At 43.3% G+C, this 16,609-nt stretch overlaps 1 protein-coding gene across 2 annotated transcripts in view; it reads right to left on the reverse strand.

Moving 5' to 3' along the window:
• The window catches only part of LOC310772275 (copine-8), a gene marked incomplete at both ends in the record, with an annotated part of 185,612 nt that overhangs the window by 86,736 nt on the left and 82,267 nt on the right, over nt 1–16,609 (reverse strand). For both annotated transcript variants that reach the window (XM_083632037.1, XM_083632036.1), the window contains 2 exons: nt 822–898; nt 5,743–5,782. In XM_083632037.1, coding sequence (XP_083488163.1) covers nt 822–898; nt 5,743–5,782 — 117 coding nt within the window. The remainder of the gene's footprint in view (nt 1–821; nt 899–5,742; nt 5,783–16,609) is intronic.

The following is a 16,609-nucleotide window of genomic DNA, read 5'->3' on the forward strand; positions in this document are numbered from 1 at the left end:
TAATTTAATTTAGCTTAAAGTCTACTCTGGTCTGGTCCAACAGGTAAATTAGCTAGTCTGGTCTCCACTAACGTTAGTGAAAGTGTTGTTATGAATGATATTAAACAACAACACAACACGGACAAACCATTTTTGTCTTCTTTGTCTGTTTTTGTCTTCAACATGTCAGTTTGTGCCGTCCACCGCCATTATAATGTGTGGACCCAGGGGTAACCGGAAGTAAATGTAAACATCCCCGCTGATTTGGTCTATACTGTTTCCAGTTTGCTTTGCTGGGCTGATTAGCCTGATTGGAGATGGGGAACACCTGGCCAGTGCTCCCACTCTTCTACTTAGGGCTACCTGCCCTGCTAGTCATCAGAGCTACTCCTCTCCACCACAGACCAAGCTGCTTTACTTTGTCATTTGTTTGCACACTGACAACACACACCACACATTACGCACTGCATCCATACACTTCCAGACACCACTGACGCATACCGACTACCACACTCCAGTGTATTTTTGTAGTCCATTCTTTACTTTTGGGGTTTTATTAATAAATTCAGATTATTGTTTAAAATCCTCCGTGTACTGTACATCTCCCTCCTTTGTTGTGGCCTACGAGTCGGTCATAACACTTGACAATTAAGCCAGACAGATTTACCAGTCTCAAAATTCAAGAGACGGCAATTGTCATTTAACAAGCTGCTCGTTGCCTGAATGCAAAGCTTGGATTAGTGACCCATGAATATGCACCTTTGATTTTCTTTATATGAATTTTGTCTTAGGTTTGTAGATTGGTTTTCTGCATTCATCTGAGTCTGAGTACACCTACTCACCCCACAGCTTTCTCCAGGCGACTGCCCAATGATCCGACCACCTCACCGAGAGTACATTGGGCCTGGCCCAGAAAATCCTAGAGAGAGAGACACACACATTTTAAATACTTTATTTGGTTCCACAAATTACATTTCATAAGCAGGGAAACAAATATATCAGGGTCAATTAATACTGAGCACTTATGGATACACATAGCACCTCCTTCTCCACACTGCTAGACTGCCAATAATTGCTGAGACAGAGCAATATTTGACAGTTTGTTTGGCTCTTGCCCTTGTCAGGCCAGCAATCTGCAGGCCTCTCATGGTGCATTTATGTACATGTCCCAGGCTTCCAAATATAAGCACACTGTATCTACAGGTATAACCTAGGCTCGTGATGGTCTCGAGTAGTGACACACACACACACACACACACTGTAAATACAATCAGTGAAACAAAAATGGAATGAGATTAACCCACAGCCATGGAACCACAAAAATACCCCCGTATACACACACAGTCAAATGTTTACAGACCGCAGCTCAAAACTTGATTCAATACAACATTTTCAATAGAATCTATTTCACTCCAGCAAGGCTACATGTGATGGGCCTGACCATGGAAAGGGTACCGGATTTCATCGTTATGGATGGGCAGCCCCTGGCTGTCGGTCGTCAAAGACAAGGGTTTCAGACTCCTAATTAACCACCTGGTCAAACGGAAAAAAATGATCAGAGAAGGCTCTGTCTGAACTCTACAAGAAAGTGTGCAAACGCATATCAGAAGATCTAAAATATGTCAAAGCGAAAATTCCATTGAACAAAGTCCACGTTATTCTCAGGGACGACGCTAGCAACATGAAAAGTGCAATGGAAAAGCTGGGAGTGCGCAGTTTAGGCTGCACTGCACATACAATGCTTCTGTCACAACGTAGTGTGAGTGATGTTGTTGCAAGTGGGAGACAGATTGTTGGGCATTTTAAACACACTTGCATATTCACAGCTGCAAAATATCCAGCTCGAGATGCAGATGGAACCAAAACACCTACAGCAAGACGTCAAAACGAGGTGGAATAGCACCTACTTAATGATAGAGAGTCTGCTGGAATAGAAGCGAACCCTGTCTGCCTATTCTGCTGACCACCATGCCCTGCCCACAACACTCATGTCAAACCAGTGGGCCTTGCTTGAGAAACCAAAACCTGTCTTGAACCGTTTGAGGAGTTTACTAGGAAGGTGAGCTCAGCCATCGCCTCCGCTGCTGATGTTACCCCAAGTGTCACCATTCTCAAACGTCTCCTCTCCACGGAAAGCGAGGCTGACTCTGGGATTAATACCATGAAAAAGACCCTCCTAGAAGCCGTCGACAAACGCTTCAGCACCGTAGAAGATGAACCTCTCTACGCACTTCCCACACTACTGGACCCGAGATATAAGGACAGACTGTAAACCTATTACATTATATTATTTATCTTTTACTTTACTTTATTTCATTTGGCAGATGCCTTTCTCCAAAGCGATGTACAGAGGGATAAAAAAAACAAGCATAGATCATGTAACATACATAGTGGAAAGCAGTGATAATGAAAAAGATAAAGAAGATAAAGAAACAAAAAACAAGTTGAACATTGATGCAGTAAAAAACAATAGTACACTAGTAGAAGAGATAGCATATACAATTAACAAGAGGTAAGACAGTAAAAGTGCAAGGGTCAGCAAGGGTGAGGACCATTATTAAAAACAAGTCCGTGAGCAGCATATAAGGGAGATGAAGAAGTATGGTTAGGGGGAGGGAAAATGGAGAGAAAAGAGATGAGTTTTTAGCCGATTGTGGAAGATGGGGAGAGATTCTGATGTCCTGACCATGGGGGGGAGCTCGTTCCACCATTTGGGGGCGAGACAGGAAAAAAGACGAGCTTGAGAGCGGCCCTTGAGCCCACGAAGGGGAGGGTAGCATGTATCGATAACAAGAAATGTGATAGGAAACAGCTTTAGCGAATCTGTAACCAAACTCCATTCAAAAACATGCCGTTTTAACAGAGGGTCCATTCCAATCATTCAGGCAATAACGAGGGGTGGCATTGTGCCAAAAATGAGCGCTTGCCTTGTTACATAAAGCCGCCCACAGTGGTCGCACCGTCGTCAATCACTGTGGGTGATTTATTTTACATTCAAGTCATATCTGACTATTTTTTTTATTTATTTCTCCCCACAAAAGTTAGGCTAGGCCTATGTCTCGATATAGGCTGTCAGTCAGTCAGCTCCTCTCCTCTCTCCGCAGCTGTGGACGCTCACAGTCACACAACACTGCCTGCCTCACACAATAGACTTGGCTGCATCCAACTCGAGAAAATTTCTCAGAAGAGACTAACGTTAGCGACAGATCTGGAGACTTTTTCTGACATGGGAATGATGGGATTATTACCAGCAAGCAGCAGTAAAAGCAGGCAATGACGATAGCTGGGTAAGTCCCGCTAGCATCGATGCTAAGTTAGCAAAGTAGCCTACAGCAAGAGCGCAGCTGAAGCTAATTAATATGTTCGTTAACTTAACATCCATATTAATATATAGTCATGTGCTTGCGCGATGACATCATGTATTGGCAATGACAAAGGGTGGCGATTGACGATCTGACTGAGGTCAAGATCGCGCAACTCTAGTAGGCTATCATCTCTCTTGTTGCATTTTTAAACTGGCAGATGGGGGATTCAACTTTTAGTTGTTTACTCACCTAATTTGGCTCTCTTCCAAATAATCCAGCCATGTAACTAACGCTACGTCCATTCATGAAAATAATGATGGGACATTAATGGTTTGTAAAGTGCCACCACGCTCCCACTCACACATAGCTAGATGATCTGGATCATGAGCTGCCAGAGTTAAACAGCAGCCGCTTTTGCTCTAATGCGGATCCTATACAGGGGACCGAGCTGAATATGATACGGACTCGCGGGAGTGCGCGTAGGCCGGCTAATTGTTGTTTAACATGCAGGCCAACCGGCTAGGAGCTGGTTATAATACGGATTCCACTGCATGTTAAGAAGTGGCTTAAGTGATACAGACATGGTATGAGAGTGGTATACTGTATATACCCATCACATCAATATCCGTTTCAGTGTAGAATGGTTAGTTCCTTCCTTCCTAGTAGACTCACGTTGACTCGTTCAAGTTAGCAAAGATAAACACCACCACTTCCTATTATAACTTTCAAAATAAAATAGTATTTGAAGCATTTTCTGATGTTTGAAGTGAATGTTTTGTTCACAGTTGTTTTTTCTTTACTTGAAGAACACAATGAGAAGCTTAAAAGCACTTTACAAACATAAAAACTATATAGAATGTTTTGTACAGTCATCTACTGTATTTCTGACTTGAATCACTTGTTAAAAATAGTGCATTTTGTGTAAATTGATTGTTATATCTTATTAAATGGTGGACAAAATTCATCCCCACATAGTAGACACTATTTCTGATGGTAAAATTTGCGTAAAAAGCAAAACACAGAATTCAGAACAATTAAAATGGAAAAAACTGAATTTGGGAAAAAATAAAATTGAATTTGGAAAAAAAATTAACAGATTTCATATGGCTCTACCTAATAGCAGGTCTTAGCGCAAAAAAAAAACACTACGCCTGAGCACACACAGTATTCTCTGCGCAGTGCAGGAAATCCTTGGTTGGATACATTACGCACATGGATGTCCCTCTCTCTCCAACACCTCGTGCATGCACACACTCTACCCTCCTCAGAATGCCACGTTGATTTTCAACTACAGCTTACATTGCAGAAAAAACACACACCTTGATTTAAAAAAAAATATATATACATACTGTGTGTGTGTGTGTGTGTGTGTGTGTGTGTGTGTGTGTGTGTGTGTGTGTGTGTGTGTGTGTGTAATGCACTACCAGTAGTTTTGATATCTTTACTATTATTCTAAAATGTGAAAGTCAAAATAGTAAAAGACAAAGGATACATTCCGCCAATATTCAAATAGCCTCTAATAGAGTGTGTGTGTGTGAGAGTGTGTGAGAGTGAGTGAGAGTCTCCCCCTCCAATGATGATCACAGGTACCCAATATGTTGCATGCATTTCTGATCACCAATACCATTATTATTATTTTTAGGTCTTCATAGCATGAATGAGAGATGAATAGAGGGGGGCAGCTATTATTGTTTTTGTAAAAATGGCAGCACTCAAAGCATGCAATAATACAGTCCACAGCAACTAAGATAGGCTACTAAGAAGGGCTACCCCAAAACACCCGCGTTACACACATTAAACTGGGACAGAGAGATGATCCCTAATAACAGTAGCCTACCCACAGGTAAGTTGGCCGCCCACAGTAAAAACCTCAGACTTTTCTTCCTCACCTTTTCCGCACAACATACAGGGGTAGGAGGGAATGACGCACGCAACATTTTTTTTTTTTTTTTTTTTTTACATTTAACATGAAATTTAACATGAAACTCGCCCAGCTGGCGAGACCCCCTTCCCCGGGGTGCTTATGGCCGTCCGACTCCCCGGGTAAACAATGGCTTTTGGTCGGCGGTGCTGATAGCAAACGGCGGCGGGCTAAAAACTGGAGAGCGGTGAGTCCTGGGCCCTGTCTGCAACGCCGTCCCCCCAAACGTCTCCTCCCACAGCAGTGGTGTGTGTGTGAGTCAGTGTGTGCTCGTTGAAATGAAGGCAGCGTCCCAAGTGGGCGGGGTCAGGTGTATTGAAACACACCACCCCCTTCGGGAAACGAGAGTGAAAGTCATCCAGCGTCCCCGAGAGTGAAAAGCGTCCGTTCCGTTCTATGACTGAGTGATGCCATTGAATTCCTCACGTGTTGACCAGCGTGCGCTAGCGCACGTGGTAAAAATGCCTGTGTCCAAACTTTAGAGTGGAAGTGTACATGTATTAGGAAAAAAAACCAAGAGCAAGTTTTTCCACTCACGTGTTTTGACAGGTTGGCACTCTTTGAGTCAACATCGTACCTAGAGAAAAACGAGAGGGAGAGAGAGGGAGAGAGAGGAGAGGGAGACAGAGGGAGAGAGAGAGGAGAGGGAGACAGAGGGAGAGAGAGGAGGGGGGGAAAGAGTCAGTACATTAGAGAGCTACTGTATAGGTCAGGCATTTCCCAAACTATGGGTCGCGACCCAAAGTTGGTGGAGAGTAAAGGCCTATGACAAGTAGCCTACATGCACAGTACTGGAAATGCTGTGGTTTTCAGCACCAGAGTGACAGCGGAAAGTAGAGGAGAGAGGGGGCACGGTGGCTCAGTGGTAGAGCGGTCGCCTCGCAGTCAGAAGGTCCTGAGTTCGATTCTCGCCTGGGACACTGTGGGCGCTGTGGTTGTGTTCCCCCCCATATCTTCAGTGCCTACTGCCCAGGTGGGGTATCTCGTCGTAAGGGCCTTTCTGTCTGTGTGGAGTTTGCATGTTCTCCCCGTGCTCCCCCAGGGGGGTTCCTCCGTATATAACCCCCCCCCCCCCATTAAAAAACATGCAGAAGATCAGATCGTCATCGTCATCCAACCAGTGATGACAACATCCGTAGTCGGTCCCCGGGCGCTGTACGAGAAAGCGACCACTGCTCCTGGCCTGCCCCCCGGAGGAAAGGACAAAGCCAGGATGGGTTAAATGCAGAGGACAAATTTCACCGGCCACCGTCAGCATGTGTGTGTTTGTGGCCGTCCGTGCATGTGTTGATTGTAATCGTGTGACAATAAAGACGGGCTTGTCCGTCTGAAATCGTGAGAGAGAAGGACAGAGGGAGGGGGGCTGCGGGCTAGAGCCCTGCGCTGGACTGTTTTCTCAACCCCGCTCCCGCGCGATTCATACCATTACTCCCCGCTATTTCCCGTGTCACTTACATACAGTATGCTTTCCTATGTAGTGCTGTTCAAACGTTGCTGCTTTAACTGCCTCATATTTCTTGTCATCTGCCTCAGTCAATGGTCAAACTGCTAAAACATTGTCTGCTGCATCATCTCCCATTGCATAACTTATGAGTGAGTTCACCTGATATTCCCCTTGTTTTTCATTGAGCCCTGAAGTGATCCGAAAACTGTCAAATCTTCTTATCCAGCGTGGCCATTCTGTCGGGTTTGAAAAGTTGAACGGCTCTAGGTAAGCTACAGTATCTGAACAGCCATTGTTGCCAACCGTTTATTCGCTCATTTCACGTTCCGATTTTTTTTATTTTTATGATGCCAGCGGAGCTGAGCGCCATGCCCGCATGCCGGGGCCCCACACACGCCGAACACTTGTGGTGAAGATGATTCCTCGCCGCCATCGTTGCTGAAGCTGCTGTTCATTCTTGCAGTCATTGCTGAAGTGAAGAAATTTGGGAGCAGTTCCATGGGCGCGCCCTGGTTATATACCCGACTTGCGGACCTGAATGAGGTAGATGTGCACCAAGGTGAAAAATCTTCAGTCAGACGCTGACGCGTAGGGATAATATCCAGTAGGCACCGCCCCAAAAAAGGGAGGAGCTAGTAGAATATAAACACTCTTTCTTTCTTTCTTACTCTTTCTCTCACACACATACACACACACGGCCTACCCTTCACAAAGTACAACTTTTAAAACCCCTATTTTCTTTTTAACTTTGTAATACCTTTTTCTTAATCTTTTTATTTTTCCATTTTCTTTTCATCTTTTGTTATGTAAAGCACTTTGAATTGCCTCTGTGTATGAAATACAAATAAACTTCCTTGCCTTGCCCTGATGGGTTGGCAGTGTGTCAGCCTGGTTAATAGACAGTTAACAGATAGTTTTATCAGAGGTGAACTGTGAGAGCAAAGTGAGACAGAGAATCTCCTCACCTCCAGGCAGTTTTAATGAAGCTCAGTGTTTCCCCTATAGGATGGAGTTGTAGCAGCAGGGAGAATGAACGGCAGCAAGGCGGGACCTTCGCCGCCACCTTGAATATCTCATTTTAAATTAACATTAGGATTAGTCTGTTGTCATTATTCAGTCTTAACCATCAATATTTACTCTTTTTCTCACTCACTACTTGCCTCACTCACTATTAGGAGGTACAGTCAATTAAATGATTCAAGCCGTATCATTGCAACAACTAACACATGGTACCAGGAGTACAAAAACTCGCCTTTGAATCGCCAGCTATGAGACTAGGAGCGGCAGAACTAGGGCTCTTGTTGTTAAGTGTTAGCACGGCTACCACCACACCGGTGTAGAGCCTAGCCACCGGTACAGTACATACGCTAGCAGCGAGTGGCACATTCAGGTGCTCGACTGAAGTTGAAGATGGAACAGCTGAAACCTCCCACCGAGCTTAAGTTAACCGGGAACATGGAAGAACAATGGAAACGGTTCAAGGAGCGCTTCACGCTCTATCTGACCGCGATAGGGCCGACAGAGAAGGATGATGAGTAGAAGATCGTGCTCCTTCTGACAGTCGCGGGAACCGAAGCCATAGACCTCTTCAATAGCTTTCAGCTGTCGGAGGTACCCAGCAAACATCGTCTTGACAGCGACGTCACCAGACGAGAGAATTCCCGTAAATCATCTACCCAGAAAGTCTGACGTTCTCTCCACGTTCCTTTCAAAACAAGAAATACTGATCTCATATTGCTTTGAAAACACCACATGTAGGTGTCTTTTGTGTTTTTGTTGAATAAAATGACATTTGATTGGCAATTTATGTGTTGTGTGATCAGATAGTCACAGTGTGACGTGCACTCCACGTGCAATGCTGACTATTATTGAACGCCTTTTTAAAAAATATGAAAACACGTTTATGTCATATAAGTGCCAATAGCAAGTCTGTATTTTATTGTATTTATCATAATATCAGCTTCCTGAATCCTGTGGTGTATTGTCCCATTACTCTTGCCGTACTGAACGCAGTGTGTTCTGGGTCTTGACTCTTGGATGTTGTGCTGTATGGTACTGTCTGCTAAATAAATGGTCAAGTCACGTTGGTTACATTATCGTAAATTATATAAAATATATACCTGTCTCATCGCTGGTTGGAATCATGAAACAGAATTAGCGAGGCAGCCTAGCAATGCAAGTTCCATTAGGAAATGTCACGCTAAAAGCTAAGTCCTCCATGTTAAGGACACTGTATATGACAAAATGCAGAGAGAAACTCTAACAAAATTGATAGCCTAGTGCAGAGCTATTCAACTAAATTGTTCAGGGGGCCACATTGTCAGAAACCTAAGGGTGCCCTAGCAGGCAGCGTCGAAGAAAATTAGATGTTTTTTGGACTTTTATCCATATTTAGAAGAATATTTAATTTTAAATTAACATTAGGATTATACTGTTGTGATGTCATTATTCAGTATCTTCTCCTTTTCTCACTCACTTTCATGTTTCACTTTCCATGTTTTAAATATCTGGGAGTGCACATCTCCGACACTCTCACATGGAGCCTGAACACAACCAGTACAGTGAAGAAGGCCAACCAACGCCTCTACTTCCTGAGGAGGCTGAAGCGTGCTGGCCTCGGCACCTCAGTCCTCACCTCCTTCTACAGGTGTGTGGTGGAGAGTGTCCTCACCTCCTGCATCACTGTGTGGTATGGCAGCTGCTCTGCCGCAGATAAACACGCACTGCAGCGTGTGGTCAAAACCGCACAGAAGATCATTGGCTGCAGCCTGCCAACCATCAGTGACATCTTCCAGGACAGATGCAGGAATAAAGCTGCGAAAATCATGAAGGACTGCACCCACACTGCCAATGGACTGTTTGCCCCTCTCCCCTCTGGTAGGAGGCTACGCAGCATCAAAGCCAGAACCACCAGGCTCAAGAATAGCTTCTTTCCGGTGGCTGTGCGAATTATGAACAAAGCCGTGGGATCGAATCTCCGACGAGGTCATGGTCATGTTTTCCTTTCTTTCGATGTAGCGTTGAATCTGGACATACAGTAGGCTATATGCAACGCTGCTGCATGTATACTGTGCAGATTATTATCTGAATATCTGAATATAGCCACTGCACCTTATTAAAATCACTTTCCAGTGAATTGAGTGCTCCAGGATCCTCCTTTCTTTATCATACCGTCCTGTTCTGAGAGCACCGACCTCCCATTGCGGAGGGGCTGAAGCGCAAGAGACTCCTTCTACATCTGAATATAGCAGTTGTGGGCATATTTCGACGTTGTGGGGAAGTAGACGAATTACGTCGCTACGATTTCCATTCCGGATATATAATTAGACCCTGACTAGATGTAGTGGTTTGACGTGCAGCAGACGGTCGTTACACGTGAAAATGTTTGCTGGGTAGGGTTGCACGGTATACCGAAATTTCAATACTATTTTGATACTTTTTATTAAAAATGGGTTAGGTATTGGAAGTCCCCAAAGTTCGGTACCATCACTTTAGCCGTTGTTGTGCTTTTAACACGTTCACTGCCAATGACGTGTTGATACGTCAAAAAAAAATCCAACGGTTGACTGCCAATGACGTGTTGATACGTCAAAAAAAAAAAAAAAAAATTGACGGTGGGACGTTGATCTAACCCTTTTACATCTCTTATATAAATATTGAAGCCACCGAACGTGTACAACCCATTCCACCGACCCACTAAGTGGCGACAGTGCTCTCCAGACTAGAAAAAGCAGAGCCAAAACTGCAGGGGAACGCGCGATGAAACCATTCTCATACTGTAAAATGGATTGGCGAAAACGCTTTCGCTTTCGCGCTGATTGCTGGCGGTGGGGGATTGCAAATTTGCATAATAGATTATGGGTGCAACACACTTTGAAACACGCAGCATAAATAAGACCAGAATCGCAAAAGAAACCCCGTTTCTTGGGGTTTCTCAACTGAAACCCCAAGAAACGAGCGAGCCCATCCTCGCCCAGCGGCCGCCAGCAGACAGGAGCAGCAGCAGCAGCAGAAACGAGCTTGTGACACGCCCGCTGCAGCCAAGAAGAACACACACGGAGGGAGGAGTTTGAAGTAGAGGGGGGTTTCCTGCTGTTATGGAGGAAATTACTGTTCAAAACTATTGTTTAGATGTCTGACGTCTTACTGATGCCAAAAATGAATGGTTAAAGTGACTGTTCTATCGAATTTCACAAAAAGCTATTTATCTCAGCTTAAATTTTCAGACGCTGAAACCATGCTGTATTCAAGTGCTAATGCCTACATAACTACTAACTCTACAAACTAACTCTTTTAGACAGAGAAAGCACACATTCTATTAGTTCTTTTGAGATATTTTGTGTTCACAAAATCTTAGCAGAAAAGAATCCTCGGGTCTTGAAAGATGAGCCAGAATCCTCAAAAAAACCCTCTGGCAGAAGCTACCTACAGTAAAAAAAAAAAAAGGCTGGCAGTGAATGTGTTAAAAGGAAGTTGCGGTATTCCTTGTCTAATTAACTTTACACGCAACGCAACAAATAAACAAACACACATTTCCCAGTGCCTCTGCCATCACACTGGACATCAACACTAGCGGGACACTTCTCCCCCTCCCGCAAATATACATGAATGTTATGCGTAGCGTAATGAACATAAACATTAAAGGGCCCATATTTTGCTAATATAATGTATTATTATTTTGTTGTTGGCCTCCACTAGAGTAGCTTATTGCATCATTCATAGTTCAAAAAAACTCATTGTTTATCTTGTACTGGCTCTCACCCTCTGTCTGAAACGCTCTGTTTTAGTATTCTTCTGCATTTTGCTGCGGCAGGGAATAAACCCGCTCGTCGTTCCAGTCTTCCTCCTTCCTACACGTTATAGCCAGACGCAACGCTACAATATCTGTCATCTGTCTGTCTGTCTATATCTATCTATCTGACTACTATAGTACTCTAGTACTCTGAGTACTATAGCTGGGCCTCTCCTAGCAAAGGCTACACGGATTAAACAAAAATGAGGACTTGGAGAAGTCAGCAAGTTGGACTAACCTTACAAGTTCTGAAAATGTGTGCCTTCATCATTCCAGCTATTATGTTAATATGTTAGATGAAAGGCAGCTGTGCTAGGCTATATAGGCTATATAGCAGCTACGAGCAAGCATTTAAACAGCGGTGAGATTCATGAGAGAGTCGGTAAAAGGAGGAGAGACCCGCGAGTGCTTGTGCAGAACTAGTGCACGTTGTGTACAGCGAGTAATGAGCCGCTGTTATGAAGACAGTGGTCAACAGGAGAAAGGACAGGCAAGCTAAACAAGCCTTAAAGGAGGCACTGCACTGCACTGCATTTAACATTAAGAAGATAATCTCCCAAATGAGCATGTTTTCTTCGAAGTATTGCTGAGCCCTACTCACTCCAAGCACCTTATCTCTAGATTTGTATGTCTGTTTGACAACCGCAACACAGCCTCTACTGAGAGGATTAGAGAAGCGTGGCAAGGGGAACTTGGTATTGATTTATCTGATGTTATATGGGAAAGGAGTCTGTCTGTGGTGCAACTCTGCTCAGTTAATAGCAGGCACCAGCTGATCCAATTTAAAGTTCTTCATTACTCAAAGTATAAATTACACAAGATCTTCCCTTCTGTCTCTCCACTGTGTGACAGGTGTCAGGTGTCAGAGGGCACACTATCTCATGCCTTTTGGTTCTGCCCTTCACTAACGGCATTCTGGGCCAAAATATTTGACTGGCTAAGGCCTACAAAGTAACCCTGCAGCCAGAGGCAGAACTCGCCATCTTTGGCTGCTCTGAGTCCTCTCTGAACTTCCCTACAGCTGTGCAGCAATTTCTGACGCTGGGGGCAACTGTTGCTAAAAGACTGATTTTAAAGGAATGGAAGTCCTCCTCTTCACCTTCTTTTCAGGTGTGGCTGATGGACATGATCTCTGTTATACAGATGGAGAGGCTGAGGTTCCTGAGAGCCAACTCGCTCAGAAGGTTCTCAAATATCTGGGACCCCTTCTTGGCTTACTTTGACGAAGTCAAGAATGACTAGTGACTGAGGTTACGGGTGATAGACTGCTTACCTGGATGGTTTTCCATGGACCCCTTTCATAGGACTCAATGCATAATATCTTGTATAAGCACATGGGCACATAGGGCTGGTAGCACCAATGCACCATGTTACAATACTAATTGTCAAAGATGTGTTTTTTTTTTTTTTTTTCCTGTGTCTGGGCTTGTTTGTCTTGTTTGTTTATTGTTCTGTAAACATTTGAAAATAAAATATATAAAAAAATAAAAAAAAATCTTATTTGACTCAAACATGAGCACCACTGTGCAGTCTCTGTGTGTAAATAGCGTATTATAGTCCTAAATATAGCCTATAGCTTCTTCTTTTGTTTTTCCCCAGCCCGAGCTCCGCCCGACCTGGCCAATTAAAATAACCCTAAACCCGGTACCCATCGAGTGCACTCTAGCAAGTAGAGCTGGGTATTGGTTCAAATTTCAAGAATCGATTCGATTCCGATTCACAAGGTTGCGAATCGATTAATTTCGATTCGATTCGATTCGATTCGATTCCGATTCGATCAATTTTCAATATTGATTTGGTTAGTGATACCAAAACGTGGTTTTTGAGCTGTACCCTGAATTACATGACTGTCCAGTTATGTAACACAGGGGTTTCCAACCAGCCAAGTAGATACATGGGGAAAAAAAGTTGCAGACCTGTTGTCAATTTTAATGGTTTTAGTTACACATATATTTACTCACCACGTGGTGACAAAGGGTAAATAACAGCCTTTTCATCTGTCAATAAAGACACTTTCACAATTATGCACAGTGATTTGATTTCAGCCTATATAATTTCTAAAAGTAGATATTAATAATGATCAAACATTTCCATTCATGTAGCCTACAGTATTTATGTTTTTGTTTCAACTACAAACATAATTAACACAGCACAATATTTTAGCCTGTTTAGTAAAAAAAAAAAATTTTTTTTTTTTTTAATTAAAAAAAAAATCGATCTCTGGACATATGAATCGATAATCGAGGATTAAAATGAAAATCGATTAAAAATCGGAGAATCGATTTTTTGAACCCAGCCCTACTAGCAAGTGCACTGAGCACCCTCTACCCAAACGACAGGATTAAGATCCACGATGGGAAAAGCTGGGATATTGAGGCAAGAGTACTTAAAGCAGCTACGAGCAAGATTTTCGATTGTTATTAAACAGTCTAAATGTAATATTGATGCATCACATCTTACCTATAATAGTAGCTGAGACCAAAGCCGTGTGAATCGGAGATTGCTCTCTTGATGACTATAGAGTCTCTGTCTGTCTTCCGGGGGGCCGGATAGACCAGGAAGTGAAACGAAATGGTTTACGGCAGCTGCCTGCCTTCAACCGTTTCGCGCTGCCTAGCAACAGACCATAAACAAGGAGAAAGCCATGCTTGCTACATCCAGGGGCTTGCTACTCTCGCGAACATCTCTTGTTATATTCTAACAGTTTGTTTGGAAGTAATTTTGTTATTTTGTGGTTATGGCCGAAGTGGCTGCCCCAAACCATTTCATTTCACTTCCTGATCTGCCCCGGCTGCAGACAGACTAATCATCAAGACAACACTGGCCGATTCACTCGGGGTTCAAGCGAGACTACTCGGTAGGGATGGGGCCGATCCGATCCAATATCGGTATCGGGTGCCGATACTGACGTAATTCACGGATCGGATATTGCCGATCCACGTGCCGTGTGTGCCGATCCAGCATGGCTCGCGCTGAGCCCCCAACGTAACATGAGACATGCCTCCGCTCCAGAAATTCCATTCCAGTTTGCAGCGCGCTAGCATACAGCAGGCTGCTGTAACTTAACATGTCCATGGAGTGGAGATATTTACTCTTGAAACACCAAAAAGCAAGACAGCAACTTGTAATGACACAAAGGCTAAAATGATTCCTGAGAAGTTGTCCGTGTTGCCGTGTTATTATCGCTGCATCTCTCTCTCCCCCTCTCTGATGTTGCATCAGATGATAGTAGTAATGTTATGGAGTTAATCATACATAGCAACAGGTTGTACTCATTTACACAAAACATTTCAGTGAAAATAAAAAGACAAGAGGCATATCTCGGCAATTAAATGTATATGAAAAGTAATACATTTTATTACTTTTCACAGATTAATTGTTTGTCACCTGTCTGCTGCATGTGAAATGGTACATCCTCGTCTCTCTGTAATGCCGTGTGCTCTAGATAGACGAGCTGTTCCAAAACCGGAAGTCCCCAGATGCAGAGCATACCACTTGGTAGTTTCTGGAGGGGGTTTCCAGGGGATCAGACTGTTATAGTAAATTATTGATTGATCGCTTATTAATTGGTTGTTGATCAACAAGACCAAGTGTTCAAAGTGGCAGGGGTGTTTAATTGTTGGTTTGTTGAAACGATGGTTGAAATGTTATTTAATACATTTGAGTGGAAATGGAGGTCTAATGACCTAATTGTTCTTGTTTATGAACCAGGTACCTAATGTTATGAGATAATTGATTTCCAAATACTAATTATGTCTCTTAGCAGGAGCCAGCTACAGGCAGAGGGTCCTTCTCTAAAGCAGCAATGCCTAAATAGTTCAGATTTGATTTATAATTATCCTTCTTTGCCTTGTATATTTTCTTAATTTTGTCTGCTTTTTTCAAGTTGTATTTTCTTTCCTATTTTCTTCAATTGGCCAAATTTTTGTCTGTACTGTATATTCAAGAAAAAATAGCTATGGTATCCGAATAATATCGGTATCGGCAGATATCCAAATTTAGGTATCGAAATCGGATCGGAACTGAAAAAATGTGGATCGGTGCATCCCTACTACTCGCCGTTGGTCTCGTCTACTATTAGGGGTAAGATGTGAGGCATCGATATTAAATTTAGACTGTTTAATAACAATCGAAAATCTTGCTCATAGCTGCTTTAAAGTGTAACTAACCCCCAAAATACTTTTTTTCAGCTTTTAACCAATATACAGGGGCGGACTGCATAATCGGGCACGTCGGGAAAATGCCCGGTGGCCTGGCCTTGCCTGGCCTGGCCTGCAATTTTTTTTTTTTTTTTTTTGTGCCCGCAGTCAGGCCACTCACTAAACAGCAGGCCAGGCGCCGCCTACTGGTTTACTAGTGGTTTTATTACTTTATTCAGGGTTAAAGTGGGTGCATCTCATTGTAAAATTGGACTTGGCCCAAATTGGGCTTCAAACGGCCCAAATCTGGCTTTAAACGACCCAAATTGGGCTTCAAACGGCCCAAATTGAGCTTCAAACGGCCCAAATTTTTCACGCGTCGGCCCGTATCGGCCTGGCCTGCTTGGTATCTAATGCCCGGCCTGAATTATGATCCCAGTCCGCCCCTGCCAATATATATGGCTTTTGGTGTGGTGTGTGAAGGATTCTGGGTTTAATTATTATTATTATGGGTTCAAACCTGCTTTTTTTTGCCCTCCAAAATGCCCAAAATGTGGTACAACCTGACATCACGGCGTACTCCCCCCTTTCCCACTCATGTGAAAAATGATTTTTTTATGTGATCATTACTGTAGTTCATGCCAGAGCCATAATAGGAGAGTCGCAACATCTCCATTCACTCCAATGGACCCGTTTTTAGCACGAGCCCTTTAACAGCACAAGGCATTGTGGGTACTGTGGCTAATGTTAGCGTCTTTTTTCTCTCTTTAAACCCGCATTTTTTTTAACGTTTTGGTCCCAGTGAAATGTTATGTGATCTCTACTGTTTCTAAATATACAGTATCTGTACCGTTTGGTTTGAACCAGTAAAACTATTTTTATACGCATTTCAGAATCAGAATCAGAAAGTTTTATTGTCATTGTACAACCAGACAGTACAACGAAATTTAAAGTGCATCTCTTAAAAACAATACCACCCACACACACACACACACACACAGACACACGTACACGTCGTGGCTTCCAGAG

This window comes from Poromitra crassiceps (genome assembly GCF_964638095.1).
Source record: "Poromitra crassiceps genome assembly, chromosome: 2".
Taxonomy (NCBI): Eukaryota; Metazoa; Chordata; class Actinopteri; order Beryciformes; family Melamphaidae; genus Poromitra; species Poromitra crassiceps.